The sequence below is a fragment of the Alligator mississippiensis genome, chromosome 2, assembly GCF_030867095.1.
Source record: "Alligator mississippiensis isolate rAllMis1 chromosome 2, rAllMis1, whole genome shotgun sequence".
NCBI classification, from domain to species: Eukaryota; Metazoa; Chordata; order Crocodylia; family Alligatoridae; genus Alligator; species Alligator mississippiensis.
In genome coordinates, this window is record NC_081825.1 from 294,055,196 (window position 1) to 294,069,442 (window position 14,247).

A 14,247-nucleotide genomic window follows, 5' to 3' on the forward strand; every position below is an offset into this window, starting at 1 on the left:
ACTACTTTTTTCAGAGCTGTGGTATTAAAGTACAGTTCATACTAGTTTGACCCGGCAGCTAAAGACCAGGGGCTTAGCTCTGAAACTTGGTCTCTTTTTTTTTTTTTTTTTTCCTCCCCTGTTTACATGGGTCAAAGAGCATTAAGGCCAAATCAGCCAACTCCAGAAGAACTATGAACGGAGCTCTGAAGGGTGCTTCTCTTCGGAGACTCTACTGTGAAACATGTAGAAAAGTAGAGAGAGAAAACGAGTTATGAAGGAGCAGATTCCTCCTGATTTCTGTGTTGCCTGTCCCCTCAAGTCCCTTAGTTGTTTCTTCTGTCCTGGTGGCTTATACCCTTTGCAGAATGGGTTAGATGGTTGTGTGCAGATGGCAAAACGGCTGCATGACTACCAAGGGTGGATCCAGTACAGTAGATCAGATGACTTTAATTTTATTTTTGTTTCCTTTTAGATTTGATCCATCTTCGTGGGAGGCTGTCGCCAATGAAGAGATGTGGCAAGCCAGGTGAGGTTCCTTCCTTTCCTCTGCAACTTGCAGTTAGTGATGCCAAATTGCTGGCATGGGACTCGTGTCAAGGTAGTCAGCATAATCATAGCGTATAGCTATGCAGCGCCGTATTTCCCAAACCTTGTGGGTTTATGTTCCTCCGTAGTAGTCAGACACTCTTCCATCACTCTATTTCAGCTGCCACCGGCACTTTACCTCATTGCTGATTCTCCTTGGTGTCATTTGCCACTGATTTTCTTCATTTGCAGTGGCTGGAGTGGGGGGCAGAGGGGCATGAGAGAGGGTGAAGTAGGGAGACTGCTGTCAACTTTCAGTGATTCACAAATGCCCTCCGCACCCCTCTTCTCTCCCCCCACAAAAAACTTCTCAGGCCCTGCAGTATGGAAAATGCTAATAAAAGATCAGAGCTTTAAGAGAGAAAATGATTAGCACAAAAAGACTTGAGAATAATTCTGTAAAAGAAGAGATAAACCCTCTTTGACTGTCATCTTGAAAAACAGTCTTTGGGTACACATGTGAGCATGGATCTGTGTGGAACAGGAGTACTTGCTTTGAAGAGCTGCTAATTTTATAATTGAGAGGCAGTTCCAGTGCTGTAGGCAGTCATTGACTGTGCCTCAGATGGTTGTAGCCTTGCCACAAACTTTAATATTTCCCCTCATAAACAAAGGAAAATGGAGAGAGCAGAGATTGTCAACCAGGCTATAGCACACTGGGGTGCTTTGAGATCCCTTTAGGGGTGCTGCAGGATGCCATGCAATGTTAGCACTGTTAGGTGTGTAGAAGTGATTCACTGGATAAACCCAGATATTTCAAATAGGAACCCAGAGTGTGAAAAACATTCTGCCTTGTCGTCTTTCTATGTTGTTTGCAACAGAATAACTACTGTTCTATTTTTCTGTACTCAAAACATTGAGTGAAAGCCATGGAGCTGGTATTTCCTGAGGAGTGCCTTGCAGCAGTCAAGTGGTGCCTTGAGTCTGAAAAGGTTGAGAACCACTGGACTTGAGGAAGGCTTGCTGGCAAGGGCATTGCTCTGCATCATCCGGACTGTCCCTAACATCAATGCAGTTCAATCTGAATAAATTCCCTTGATCAGATCCTGTAGAAATACACTTTTTTTTCTTTCACTAGTAGAATGTGCTGGGAATGTCTTGAGGGAGGAGGGTTTGGCTACAGAGTAAGAAAGCAGTTGGATATAAAAAAGGTTATACAGTAACCATGGGCTTTCTGTAGCGTTAAAGAGCTCTCTAAGAATCTGACGTGGCTTCGTTCTGGTTAAAGAACGTCTTATGCTCGTGCTAATGAAGTTTATATTGTGTTCCAGGATGAAAACAGCCTTCTTCATCTTCGACCTTGCAGAAGCAGCTAGTGTGTCTGCAGATATAAAATCACAACTTTATAAGTTTGCCTACGAAGTAAATGATTTTTTTTGATACCTTTTTTCCTTTTTATTTTGTGTAAATGTTGAGCTCTCTCTAGTGTTTTGACATCATAACAGTGCCCTTGGCACTTGCACATACCTTGCTAAGATAAGTGCTGTATGTGTTTCTCTTTGTTCATGCAGACTATATCCATGGCAATTGTGAAAGGAGTTGTATTCATTCCTATTTCCCCCTTTTATTTGCTTCCCCCAGCAATCAGAGTGATCTGCATAGATAATCACTCAGTTAGTAAAGACAGGCAATTGCAGCAGCTGGCCAGTCACTACCTTGTTCTCTAGAATGATGTTGTCTGTGCTTGGCTCCTAAACCTGTGCTAGTAGAGCAGTCATCCTGAGGCTTGCTGTGTAGGCTGGTCTCCCACATCAGTGTGTAGCCACGCCAAGCCAGTAGGCCAGCAAATATAACTTTCTAAATTATTCTCTCCAGAAATGACTCGTGCTGTGCTTCTCTCTCACTCACAATCTGCGGTCTCTAATTCGCATCTCTTTGGTAGCAAGGATCTGAAGGGTGGGTCTGTACTAATTTAGTGGCGCTCCTGACAAGAGTCAGTAAGAAACTCCTGATCCCTACACAGCAAACCTACAAGTGAAGCCAGCCCGAGGATGCCCCCAGCCACTGCTTTTGAGATCTGTCTCCAGCTTGCTTGAGAGCAGCAGTGCTTCATTTCTGGGATGGGAGCAGATTTGGAGCCAGTAAGGTAATGAAGGGGGAGCAAGTGTGGCATGAACCCCAGACACCAACTTAGGGAGCGCATAAAAATAGCAGCCACCACCAGGAGCCCAGATGCTGCTGCTGTTTCCGTTTCCCTGTGCACTGCTGCTCCATGGGGTGTAGAACTATTCAGCTATGCCTCTGGTTGGGTAACGCCGTTCGGCATGATTTGAGTGCCATGGAAATAGCATAGACCCAGTGTAGACCTACTATGAGTAGTAATTGTGCCACTGTATGTCATTCTGTGACAGAGAGAAATGTTCATAAACTAGGGGGAAGGCAAGGTAGACTTGCACCTTATGGACTAACTAAATCAAAGATGTAGAGCCTTTGCAATCCTACACTCACTTCATAAATGATGAGTCTGATGAAGCGAGCTTGGGCTCATGAAAGCTTATGCTATACATCTCTGATTTAGTTAGTCTATAAGGTGCAAATCTACCTTGCCTTCTGCCTGACTTCAAACTAACACTGCTAACCACCTCTCCCTGCTCATAAACTAGGTTAAGACAATTACTAGTTTCCTCCTTTGTACATGTTAGTGTTGCAGCCCCCACTTCAGCTGTGTTCTCAAGTATGCACATGGTTAAATCCCCAGCGAAGTTGGACTGCTTTCCTGATCTTACGAACAATTGAGTGGATATCTTCCTTATACGCTACAGGTTACATCTCTTTCGTAACCTAGCACTTCTCTCAGGACAGTGTGTAAAGTTGTAGTTTGAGGGTATCTCCATCGTCTGCAACTGTCATAAAAAAGAATTGGTCAAATTGTAGTAGCTTGAGATATTTTTGCTGCTCAATGAAATTTCAGCTCGCACTCTGTGCATTGCTTCATGCACCTTAGATCAAATTATAAACAAAATGAGGTCCATTCTAGATTCTGGCCATCATAATCATGTCCATCTTCTGTAACTGTGTGCTTTTGCAATGCCATAAAAAAAAAAAAGGAAACTGTTTTTCTCTTTCCTTTCTACAGCTCTACAAGGAAATTGTCAACTTGCATAAAAACCATCCAGTCAATTGGCATAAAAACTACGCAATCGCTTGCGAAAGGATGTTGCGTCTGCATCAAACAGATGTCAACCCTGAAGAGTTGCTCTCTGAAATTGTGAAACATTTCCTCCTCTATACAGAGAAAACAGAGGATGATCCCCAGCGGGTGGACATTTTGCAGGCTGTAAAACACCTGAAGAAAGAGCTGCATGGGCTGAGGAAAAGGAAAAAAGATGTGAAGCGCCAGGCTGGATAGAACCCATTTGACTCTCCAAGTCTGAAATGCTAACACCGTTGAGACTGGGAGTTAAAAATGAAATCTGTTCTTAACAGCATGAGAACAGTTCTTTACAAGACATGGAACTAGCAGCAGTGGGAATCGAGCACTTGTCTCGATCAGTGGTTCTCTCCTTTTTCAGTGAAGGCACCCCTCTACAGCTCTTTTGAATGTGGTGGCTTGCATGGTTGAGAACCACTGTTCGTATGGTCTCGGCTTACCTCAGTGGTTCTCAACCACGCACCACTGCCCCGGGTAAAACTATCCTGCCTGCCTGGTATGCAGCCAGACTGGGAAAGTCTGGGGCACGTGTAGACTTCCTTGCTTCAATAAGATTCTCTGATAACCCTAATGTAGACTGGAGAGCCGGCTCATGCTGCAGCCCTTGGCAGTCCAACTCTGCACAGTGTCTTCCAGAAAGAGGCACACAGGACGGGTAGAACTGTCCTACCTGTTTCTGAGAGGAGTGAGTAGGGCAGACCAAGTAGGGCTACTGCAGAAGCTGGCCCTTCTTCCTGATTTAGGGTTAATGGAGAACCCTAATGCAAGAGGAGCATGCGTATGCCACAGCCCTGTGTGCAAAGCAGCTTCATCTGGCCCCTGCAGCGGTGCCTGTATCCCCTGAGTGGATTTCACAGCACCCCACTTGAGAACCACGAGTCTAGATAGAAGTGTAACATTGTCCATTTGTGGTTGCCAAATGTACAATTCTGGTGTCCAGAACTATTTTGTGTAAGGGGGAAATGCATTATAAGAATAAATACTGTTGTTTAAAAAAAAAAATGTTGACCACAAAATGAGAAAAGTTCAAGATCTTAAGGTAAGGAAGGAAGGAGAGCAATAGAATAAAGATATTGGGCTTCAGAAAAGCAGACTTTAGCAAACTCTGGAATTAGTGGGCAGGATCCCCTGGGAGGTAAGTCTGAGGGGAAAGCTGACTGACTGTACTTTTAAGGAGGCTCTTAAGGGCACAGGAACAAACTATCTTGATGAGACAAGAATGGGAAGTGCACCAGGAGAGCAGCCTGGCTAAATGGCGATCTCTTTGAATTGAAACTGAAAAAGGCGTACTCCAAAAAATGGAAACTTGGTCCTAGTACTAAGGAAGAGTGTAAGATCATTGCATGGGCATGCAAGGAGAAAATTAGGAAGGGCAAGGCACAATTTGAGATCCAACTGGCAAGAGACATAAAAGGCAATAAAAAGGGATTCTACGAGTATGTCCAGAGTAAGAGGAAGAGCAAAGAAATGGGTTCCTTATGGAGTGCAAAAGGCGATCTACTGTTTTTATTTAATTCTAAGATGAGGTTCCCCCCCATTTAACATTGGTGTGGGGGGACGGACCTCTTAAAATCCAGTATGAGGGCAATGGGGTGGGGGGGGCAGGCGGCTGCTGTAGCTTAGGCTCTGGCCCCTATCTGGGTTTGGGACCATAGCCATAGCACGGCCCCAGCCTGGCCTCATAGCAGTGGAGCGCAGCATGCACAGCTGCTATGGGGGCTGGGCTGGGGTTATGCTCAGTGCCCCAGGCTTCAATGGGAACAGAGCCTGCCATGGAGCAAGGGTAAGGGAGGGAGGAAGTGGGAGCAGTGGCTGGAGGGGGAGAAGAGAGGGCCCAGAGCTCGGGGGGGGATCAGATAGGGGGCATAGAAGTGGCAGGGGGCTAGCAGCTTGACCTTCCCATACCACCTGCCCCCTCCCCCCTGCAGCAGTGGGTAGGGATGAATTAAAGATGACCCTCCAATAATTAGATTCTATACATGGAAAATTATAACAAACTTAGATATTTTCCATATATAGAGTCAAATTATTGGGGGGTGCTTTAAATTCAAGTAAATACAGTAGTTATGGATGATGCAGAGAAGACTGAAGTGTTTAATGCCTTTTTTTACTCCTCACAAATTAGGGGCAGCTACCAATGACAAGCACTGGTGGCAGCAAAGATAGGGAAGCAGTTAAATAGACTAGAGTTATGACAGAACAGGTAAGGTGTTACTTAGAGAAGCTAGATGCTTTCAAGTTAGCTAGTTTGGATAGAATGCACCCTAAGGTGCTGAGGAAAATGGCTGAGGTAATTGCAGAGCCATTTGCTATCCCCTTTGAAAACTCATGGAGGTCAGGTGAGGTCCCAGATGATTAGAAAACGGCAAACAGTGCCTCTCTCTAAGAAAGGAAGAAGCAGGATCCAGGAAACTACAGACAAGTTGGTATGATCTCAATACCTGTAAAGATAATGGAGAAGCACCTGGAGGAGAACAAGGTGGTCAGGAACAGTCAGCATTGATTCACCAAGAGTAAGTCATGCCTGACCCACCTGATTTCTTTTTCTGATAACGTGACAGGCCTTGTGGATGTATGAAGCACATTGGATGTGATCTACTTTGACCATAGCAAGGCTTTTGACACTATTTCCTGTGACATTCTCAATGATGTCAAGCCAAGGAAATATAGACAAGACAAAAGTACTGTAAGGTGGGTATGTAACTGGTTGGATCATTGGGCTGAATAAGTAGTTGTGAATGACTCAATGGCTAGTTGGTATCAGGGGTTCCACAGGGCTCTGTCCTGGGTCTCATATTGTTTCATGTCTTCATTAATGGTTTGGAGGATGGGATCAAGTGGACTCTTAGCAAATTTACAGACAACACCAAGTTGGGTAGTTGTAGATGCTCTGGAGGGTAGGGCTAGGATTCAGAATGATCTGGATAGACTGGAGAACTGGTCTGCAGTCAGTCGGGTGAAAGTAAACAAGGACAGGCACTTGGGAAAGAATATAGCCTGGGGATATGGACATTCTCACAAGCAAGCTAAGATATTACAGGCTGCATGTATGGACCATAAGGTGGATAGAAAACTGCCTGGATCATTGGGCTCAGAGGGTAGTAACCAATGACTCTATGTAGCTGGCAACCAGTCTCAAGTGGAGTGGCCCAGGGGTCAGTCCTGGGGCCAGTTTTGTTCAGTATCTTCATCAGTAATCTGGAAGATGGGATGAAATGCACCCTCAGGAAGTTTGGGGGGAGTAGTAGATGCACTGTAGGTGCAGGAAAGGACCTGTGGGTTACCATGGACAAGAGGCTGAATATGAGCCAACAGTGTGCCCTGCATTAGTAGGAGCAATTCTAGAAGATCAAGGGAAGTGATTCTCCTCCTCTGTTTGGTACTGGTGAGGCCACATCTGGAATACTGTGTCCAGTTTTGGGCCCCCCACTACAGAAAGGATGTGGATACATCGGGGAGAATTCAGCAGAGGGCAATGAAAATGGGTAGAGGACTGAGGCACATGACTTCTAAGGAGAGGCTGAGGGAACTGGGCTTATTTAGGCTGCAGAAGGAAAGATGGAAGGAATTTAATAGCAGTGTCAGCTACCTGCAGGGTGGTTCCAAAGAGGATGGAGTTGGACTGTTCTCAATGGTGGCAGGTGCAATGGGCAAGGAGCAATGGGCTTAAGTTGCAGCAAAGGAGGTTTATGTTAGATATCAGGAAGAGCTTTTTCACCAGAAGAGTAGTAAAGCACCTGAACAGGTTACTCAGGTTGTAGAATCTCCATCCTTGGGTGTTTTTAAGGCCCAGCTAAATAATGCTTTGGCTGGGATGATCTAGTTAGGGATAGTTCTGCTTTGAGTAGGAGATTGGACTAATGACTTCCTCAGGTCCCTTCCAACTCTTATTTTCTATGACTGTATGAATGAGTGGTTATTCTGCTAGAACTGTAGAAAAGGACCTGGGGGTTACAGTAGACCATAAACTGAATATGAGTGTGCTCTTGTTGCCAAAAAATCCAACAGCATACTGTGTTGTATTAACAGAAGTGTCACCTGCAAATCAAGGGAAGCGATTCTCCTGCTTTATTCAGAACTTGTAAGGTCTCAGATGGAGTACTGTGTCCAGTCTTGGGCCCCACGCTTCAGGAAGCATGTGAAGAGATTGGAAGGAATTCAGTGGAGAGCAAACAAACATGATTAGAGGCCTGGGAAGCATGACTGATGAAAAAAGGCTGAGAGGGGATTTGATAACAGTATTCAAATACCCGAAGGGCAGTTAGAGGATGGAGATGGGCTTTTCTCCATAGCTGTAGGACACAGCACTAGGAGCAGTACACTCAAGCTGCAGCAATAGTTTAGGTGAGACATTAGGAGGAACTTTCTGACTGTGTGTGGTCAAAGCATTGGCACAAGCTATCTAAAATTGTAGGAGCTCCATCCCTGGAAATTTTCAAGAGCAGGTTGATGAGATGTTTGGCTAAGATGGCTTAGTGAGGGATGATCCTGCCCCGAGCAGGGAGTTAGACTAGCTGGTTTTGTGAGATCCCTTCCAGCCCTGCTTTCCTATGATTTATCCCCCACTTATAATATAGATGCCATATATGTTCCACCAGAACTGTTTTAAGGGTGTTAAAGAGTTTGACCTTAACCTGACTCCACAAGACAGATTTTTTTATCATAAATCCAGCTCTGTAGGGCTCAGAGATCCATTTTCTAAAGTAGCATCACCATATTTTCACACACTCACATGTTGGACCCTACTTGCCATCATACAAAGTTTTCCATTTCTGTTTTTTCAGGCCTATCACACATTACAATCCTGGCAGGATTATGCAGAGAGGAGCTGTATCTGGTTTGAATCTTGGTGGGAGGGAGAAAGAAAAGGCGTTTAGATGGCAACTGTGAAGGGTTCTCTGAGGATTTGATGTGTTGGACCAAGCAGAGATGGAGATGCCTTAGGCTATGGACAGACGTTAGACATAAACTAGTGATCAGAAACTGGTTTAAACCTGTAACAGAACAGGTTCAGTGCACGTAAATCAGTATGAAAATGGCTGAAACCAGTTAAGATAAACCTGGATGAATGTAGTATCAGACTTAACTGATTTGGGTCATACCAGTTTATGCAATGTCTATCCCAGACCCCTTCCTGGTTTATATTAAATTAGAGTCCCTCAGCATCCCAGCATGCTGTCTGGGCTGGGCTCTGTGCTCCAGAAAGCTGGGCTGGCCCCTCCCCTTTGGTCCCTGGTTGCAGCTCTGGCAGAGATGTACAGCTGTGTCTGCCTGGCTTCCTCCTGCTATCCCCCAACCTCATCAGCCTTACAGAGACACCTGTCAGCATTAGCTAGCAGACCACATGCTGGCTACAGTCCGTGCTGTGGGAGACGGGACAAAGGCGTACAGGACAGTGTCGGCTTAGGGCTCTTTGGATCTAATCAACAGGTAGCTGGTAATATCCCTCCAAGTTGCTTAAGAAGACCTTGAACTAATGAGAGATGGTTTGCTGATGGGGTGATAAATGCTCCCCGTGTATCTCATTGCTGTGTAAATCCCTGCTGGCTCCCTTGCTGACCTGTGAGGGGGGAACCCCTTCTTAATCAGAGTGTCCTGCGGGGCCTAGCCATGCCCCCCCCCCCTCAGCTCAGCAGTGTGGAAGGGGAGGGAGGGCTGCTCTAACACCCCCTGGCTTGTAGCCTGAGCTACTGCAGGCATGTGCCTGCAATCTGGAACGAAAAGGGACAGTCTAACACCTCCAAATCGGTTCAAGCAATGCACGTTAGACTTACCTGCAAAGATTGAATCAACTCAGGCTCAGACTTCTTGAATGTCTGTCCCTAGCCTTAGTGAGCAGAGTGCAGGTGAAGCTGGTGGAGAAGTCATATTTATCATGTGGCTCTGCAATTTATCATGGGGGAGTTATTGTGTGTGTGTTCATTCACATGCATGCATATTTCTTCACTTTTCATCCACAGCAAAATCTCTGTAGTGTAGATCTGTGCAACAAAATCTCTAGTGTAGATCTGTATTTTGACACGGTGAACGACAACCTATAAAGGTTTTAATGAGCAAACAAATAAACCCCCTTTCTCTTTGTAATTCCCCGATTGGCTGGTTGTGCAAAAAATTACAACATTGGAGGAAAAAAGAGGGGTTTTTTTCCTCTTTTTGTGTATTTGGGCATTTGACAGCAGGCTTTATCTGTTGTCTTTACTTATGTTCTTGCACGGGGGATTTTCAGACATCAGCAGAGGAGAGAAGAACATTGTTAAAAGAATAGGAATATACTGTTTTAAAAGTGCAGAAAATGAGGGGGGGCAGAGATGTAGGTTGAACTCTTGTGAGCTAATTGACTAGATTTCAGGCTGATGGTGCCCTCTTCGTTTTTATCAATTGCTGTGTAAGTGTGCACATGAAACTACACAATATCACACATTCCTACATACCAGCCTTTTAGAACAAGAACACCAGCACTCTCCTCTCATAATCAGCCCTTCAGCACAGCAGAAGGCATTTAGGCATCAAATTATTGAATGCTTTTGTTAACTACATTATTGAAAACCCATTCAGGCAAATATAGTTAGTCAAGTTCTGCCTTGATTAGATGTCCCCTTTCTAGCTGCACAGTCTTGAAATAATTGGAAGCTTTTGTAAAATTTACTATCACTGGGAAAGGAGAGAGATGCAAAGATCTGTGATCCGATTGAAATACTGGAAATAAAATATTTTAGTCGGGAGCAGTGCAAGTTGGAGACTATTTCTCCCACAGAAAGGTACATGCCTTGATTTGGATATCGTTGGATATGCTGACCCAGGACACCACTATCTTAACACATAGGGTGAAGGTGGCAGTGTGTTGTGTGCGACTGCAGCTATAACCTATCATTGATGACAAAACTGCAAAGGTAAAATATTGAAAGCGGAAATAGTTTCAAGATGCCTTTTTCTAAAACCTTTCACATTGTCTTCTGGGTTTTTTTTATCAGAAGGAATTGTTATATGACTGTTTCCACGCCTAACCAGCAGTGCCGAGAGATGCTGGCAAAGTTTAATTTTTTTTTTTTTATCAGCTCCTCTTAGGTGGCACCCTTAAGTTTATCAAACAAGCAAAGCTGATTTGCTCTTCGTTAGTCTCAGTTGCATGAATCAGTTGCCAAGTAAACAGGGTTTTGCATTTTCCTAATTACTTTCATATTTGTGTTTTACCTCTATTTGTTCTCCTGCCGAACTGGGCCTAATAATTAGTTAGACTCCTGCTGCCTAACCCGAAAAAAGGAGACTTTTGAGGGGAGTTTCCCCCTCCCTCCCCCTTATAAATTCATTTTTGTTACAAGCATCTTTTATACATATTACTAAAGGGAGCACACTAAGAAATGCAAATAATAGTTCTTTATTTTATTATGACAGTTAATTAATAGCAACCTGTTTTAATGAATAAAGTCACTCAGAGTCCTTCAGCACTTCCTAAGTAGAGGCTAGAATCTGTAGGGATTCTTTTCCCTCCAATTGTATAGCTCCTAGACTCCAAGCACTATATAGGCCCCTGTATAGAAATGTTCACTAATGAAGAGGGAGGGCTAGAAGCTTGTCTGCATTCAAAGATCACTGGTGAGTCATTCAGCAAGAAAAGGCCCCTTACTAGGAATAGTCACAGTTCCGTGGCATTGTACTAGCAAAAGGGTCTGATCAAAGGTCTCCTGTGGAGCTTGCATGGTTCCCTTTCATACTACGACCATAATTAAAACCACTAATTCTCTTTTAAAATGCTGCAGGATGCCATGTAGGCATCTGTCTGGAGTGTCCTTTGTGATGTCATAAGCTGTTAAGGACCAGTGCCGGGGGCTTTTGAGTGAAATGCCAGTCATGAAGGTGCTTCAAGACAAGGGTGCCTCTAAAGGCTTGACAGGGCCTTGACTACACAATTCGAGCTGAATTTGCCCCTCGTCAGCTGCCAGTAAATAAATCTCAAAGGGGGAAAAGCTGAAGTTTCATTACCTGATCCGTGGGGCTTTGTTGGTTTTGGCATCACACAGAGGAAGCTCTTGCCCCTCTATTCTCTGGATTTGAGGATGCCCGTTGGAGCCTGCAGAGCCTGGGTGGAGTTCAGTGCGGAACCTTTTGAAGAGTGTCAATAGTTGTAACAGTTCAGCTGTTAGGAAGACAAATAAATGGAGGAGCTCATTAATCCTCTTTTGGCTCTCGGTGCCTTTTGCCCTTTTATCACAGCCTTATTAGGCTCCTACTCATCTTGAACCAGAAAAAAATGAATTGAAGTTGTTGAGTACTAATTGGCAAGGACTTTTTCATCGCGGGCCAAGAACTTTCCCTGACTTGAAAGTAACTTCTCCGCAGGGAGGAACAAAAAATTCTGGGTTTGCCTTGGAAGACGGCTTAAAATAAAATAAATAATAACGAAAAATCTCTATTAGGGTTCGACGCGGTGAAAAAGTGTTGATGGAGCAATGGATCGATTGTCAGGTCTCTCCATCCCAAAGACATTTGCTGTGTACGTTCTGTGCTTTAGAATAATTTTGGAGCTGGAATTGTAATATAGAAGGAATTTTTATTTCCCCCTTCCTCCCCCCAAAACAGTTGCATTTTGTTTGGCTGTGTCACTGTTACAGTCGTATGTATGGGTAATAAAAAATGCCTATTCACAGCAGCATACCTCCATGGGACCAGTCCTTCAGATGCCAGGGGGCTGCCTTTTATATGGTGGAAAGGGTCATCTATTATCTCAATCACTTGCAACCACTTACATGTGTGGTATAAAGATGCATCGCAACTTTCATGATGTCTGGCAATGCTTTTGATCATGATACTATCACACCATATTTAACTAGAGTAATAAAATAATTTAGATCAACAGTTACAGGGATTGAAAATACTTAAAATATTATGTTGTGCATTGATTTTTTTTTTTTTTTGTTAAGGCAGAAGTTGCTAAATTTAGAATTTAATTTCCTGCGTCATTCTTTGTTTGCCACAAGTCAAATAAAGAAGAACTGTTGCCATGTCTTACAGTGCTTTTATGCTTACTGCAGGAAATGGTATCACCCAGCAGAGTTTGAAGAACAACACGGTAATAGCACAAAATCCTTTTGCTGCGTTTCACTAGTTGTATATTTTGGAAATTCACCAGGGCAGCCTCCTGCCCAGGGATAGGTTACGAGCCTGGATCTGAGCAAAAACCGAGTCCTGATCAATTTCTGGCTTCCTTTTAAGTTTTCTGGTCAATGACGGCACCCACTGAAGACGCTGGAGAAGGATTGTCTGCCCCGCTCATCCTGACACTTGTCACGGATGCAAAATGGTTCTAAAGCCTGCGCTCGCAAATGAATGAGTCATGTTTCCAGGGAATGCTGGGAACATTTAAAGGACAAGATCTTGGCACATCATTACATGAGCAAACATGCAGCTAAAGCTTCTGCAGCGATCATGATACCAAATGAAGACATCATTGTCAGTACCCTCTAAAAGTCTGTTTAATTTGGATCTGTCTGGCCAGTCTAGATTTGAGCCCCAACCCTAGACAGGTGCTGTTATCCCAAGAGAGCACGAGGTGTGTGGAAGCTGAGAGTTTCAGCAAGGAACGCGTCTTTGCGGTTGTGTCACTAAGTATTCTCTGGCTTTGTTTTATTTCTAGCGGCCTTACAGTGAGCCAGAGTGGGATGCTGGGGGCAAGATCCTGTTTTGGGGGGTAAAATACTGCTGAATTATCTTAAAACAAGAAATATTTGTCACTTTTGGCCCGTACTCCACTTGGCAAATTTGTAAGGTTTACTTCTCTGGGAAATCTAGCTTCATAGCATGCCCACATCATTACATGAAAGAGCTAAAATGTGGTACCTATTGCATGTCAAATAGTGCAACATGTGTTTTGTGTGAATTAGAGGACCCTGTTTTCTACCCTTAGTGTTGTCACATGCTTGGTTAAAGCTAAGATGCAGAGATCAAAGGCAGATGGAGAACAATGCACAAATTGGAACTGCTTTTCCCCCAATATGGTCTCTCTCTCGCTCTGTGTCTCTCTCTGATGAATTTGTATACTTCCAAATATGCTACAAGATATATAAGGGGGGGGGATCAGAAAAGTTATACAGATTCTCTGCTCCAAGTATACAAATTACTTGCTGAACACAGTCTTGGAAAAGAAATGAAAGAGGCAGGCCTCCCCTCCTTCCCCCTGTTAATATGTTCTGGTTTTTTAAACTTTCAGTTTTGGGTCAGCAGTGCATGCTATCCACCCATGATTTTAAAAGCCTACTTACAGAGGTTATCTTGCAAAAAAGGTAGCCACTTAACTGTTCTGTCCCCCAAAGTGTGCCTTATTCCAGATGGATGTTTTGTTAAATGCAAAATAGGCTTTTAAATAAAAACATTTAAAAAATGGGTGTACATAAGTATGAAGAGCTAGTATGTATTGGCCTGGCTCTGCTCAAAGCAACGAGGTGGCATCAATTGATACCAGCTGTGAGTCTCGTTCAAACGGAGTTCTATGAGGTTTTTTTAATGCCAAATATGCCCGGTTTACAAATACAAAT

The 14,247-nt window shown here is 44.0% G+C and overlaps 1 protein-coding gene across 1 annotated transcript in view; it reads left to right on the forward strand.

Moving 5' to 3' along the window:
* The window catches only part of TMEM260 (transmembrane protein 260), a 58,389-nt gene extending 45,668 nt beyond the window's left edge, over window positions 1-12,721 (forward strand). Inside the window, exons 14-16 of the mRNA XM_014598751.3 lie at window positions 455-508; window positions 1,839-1,929; window positions 3,644-12,721. Coding sequence (XP_014454237.2) covers window positions 455-508; window positions 1,839-1,929; window positions 3,644-3,916 — 418 coding nt within the window. The 3' untranslated portion in view covers window positions 3,917-12,721. The remainder of the gene's footprint in view (window positions 1-454; window positions 509-1,838; window positions 1,930-3,643) is intronic.
* Window positions 12,722-14,247: the final 1,526 nt, after the last annotated feature.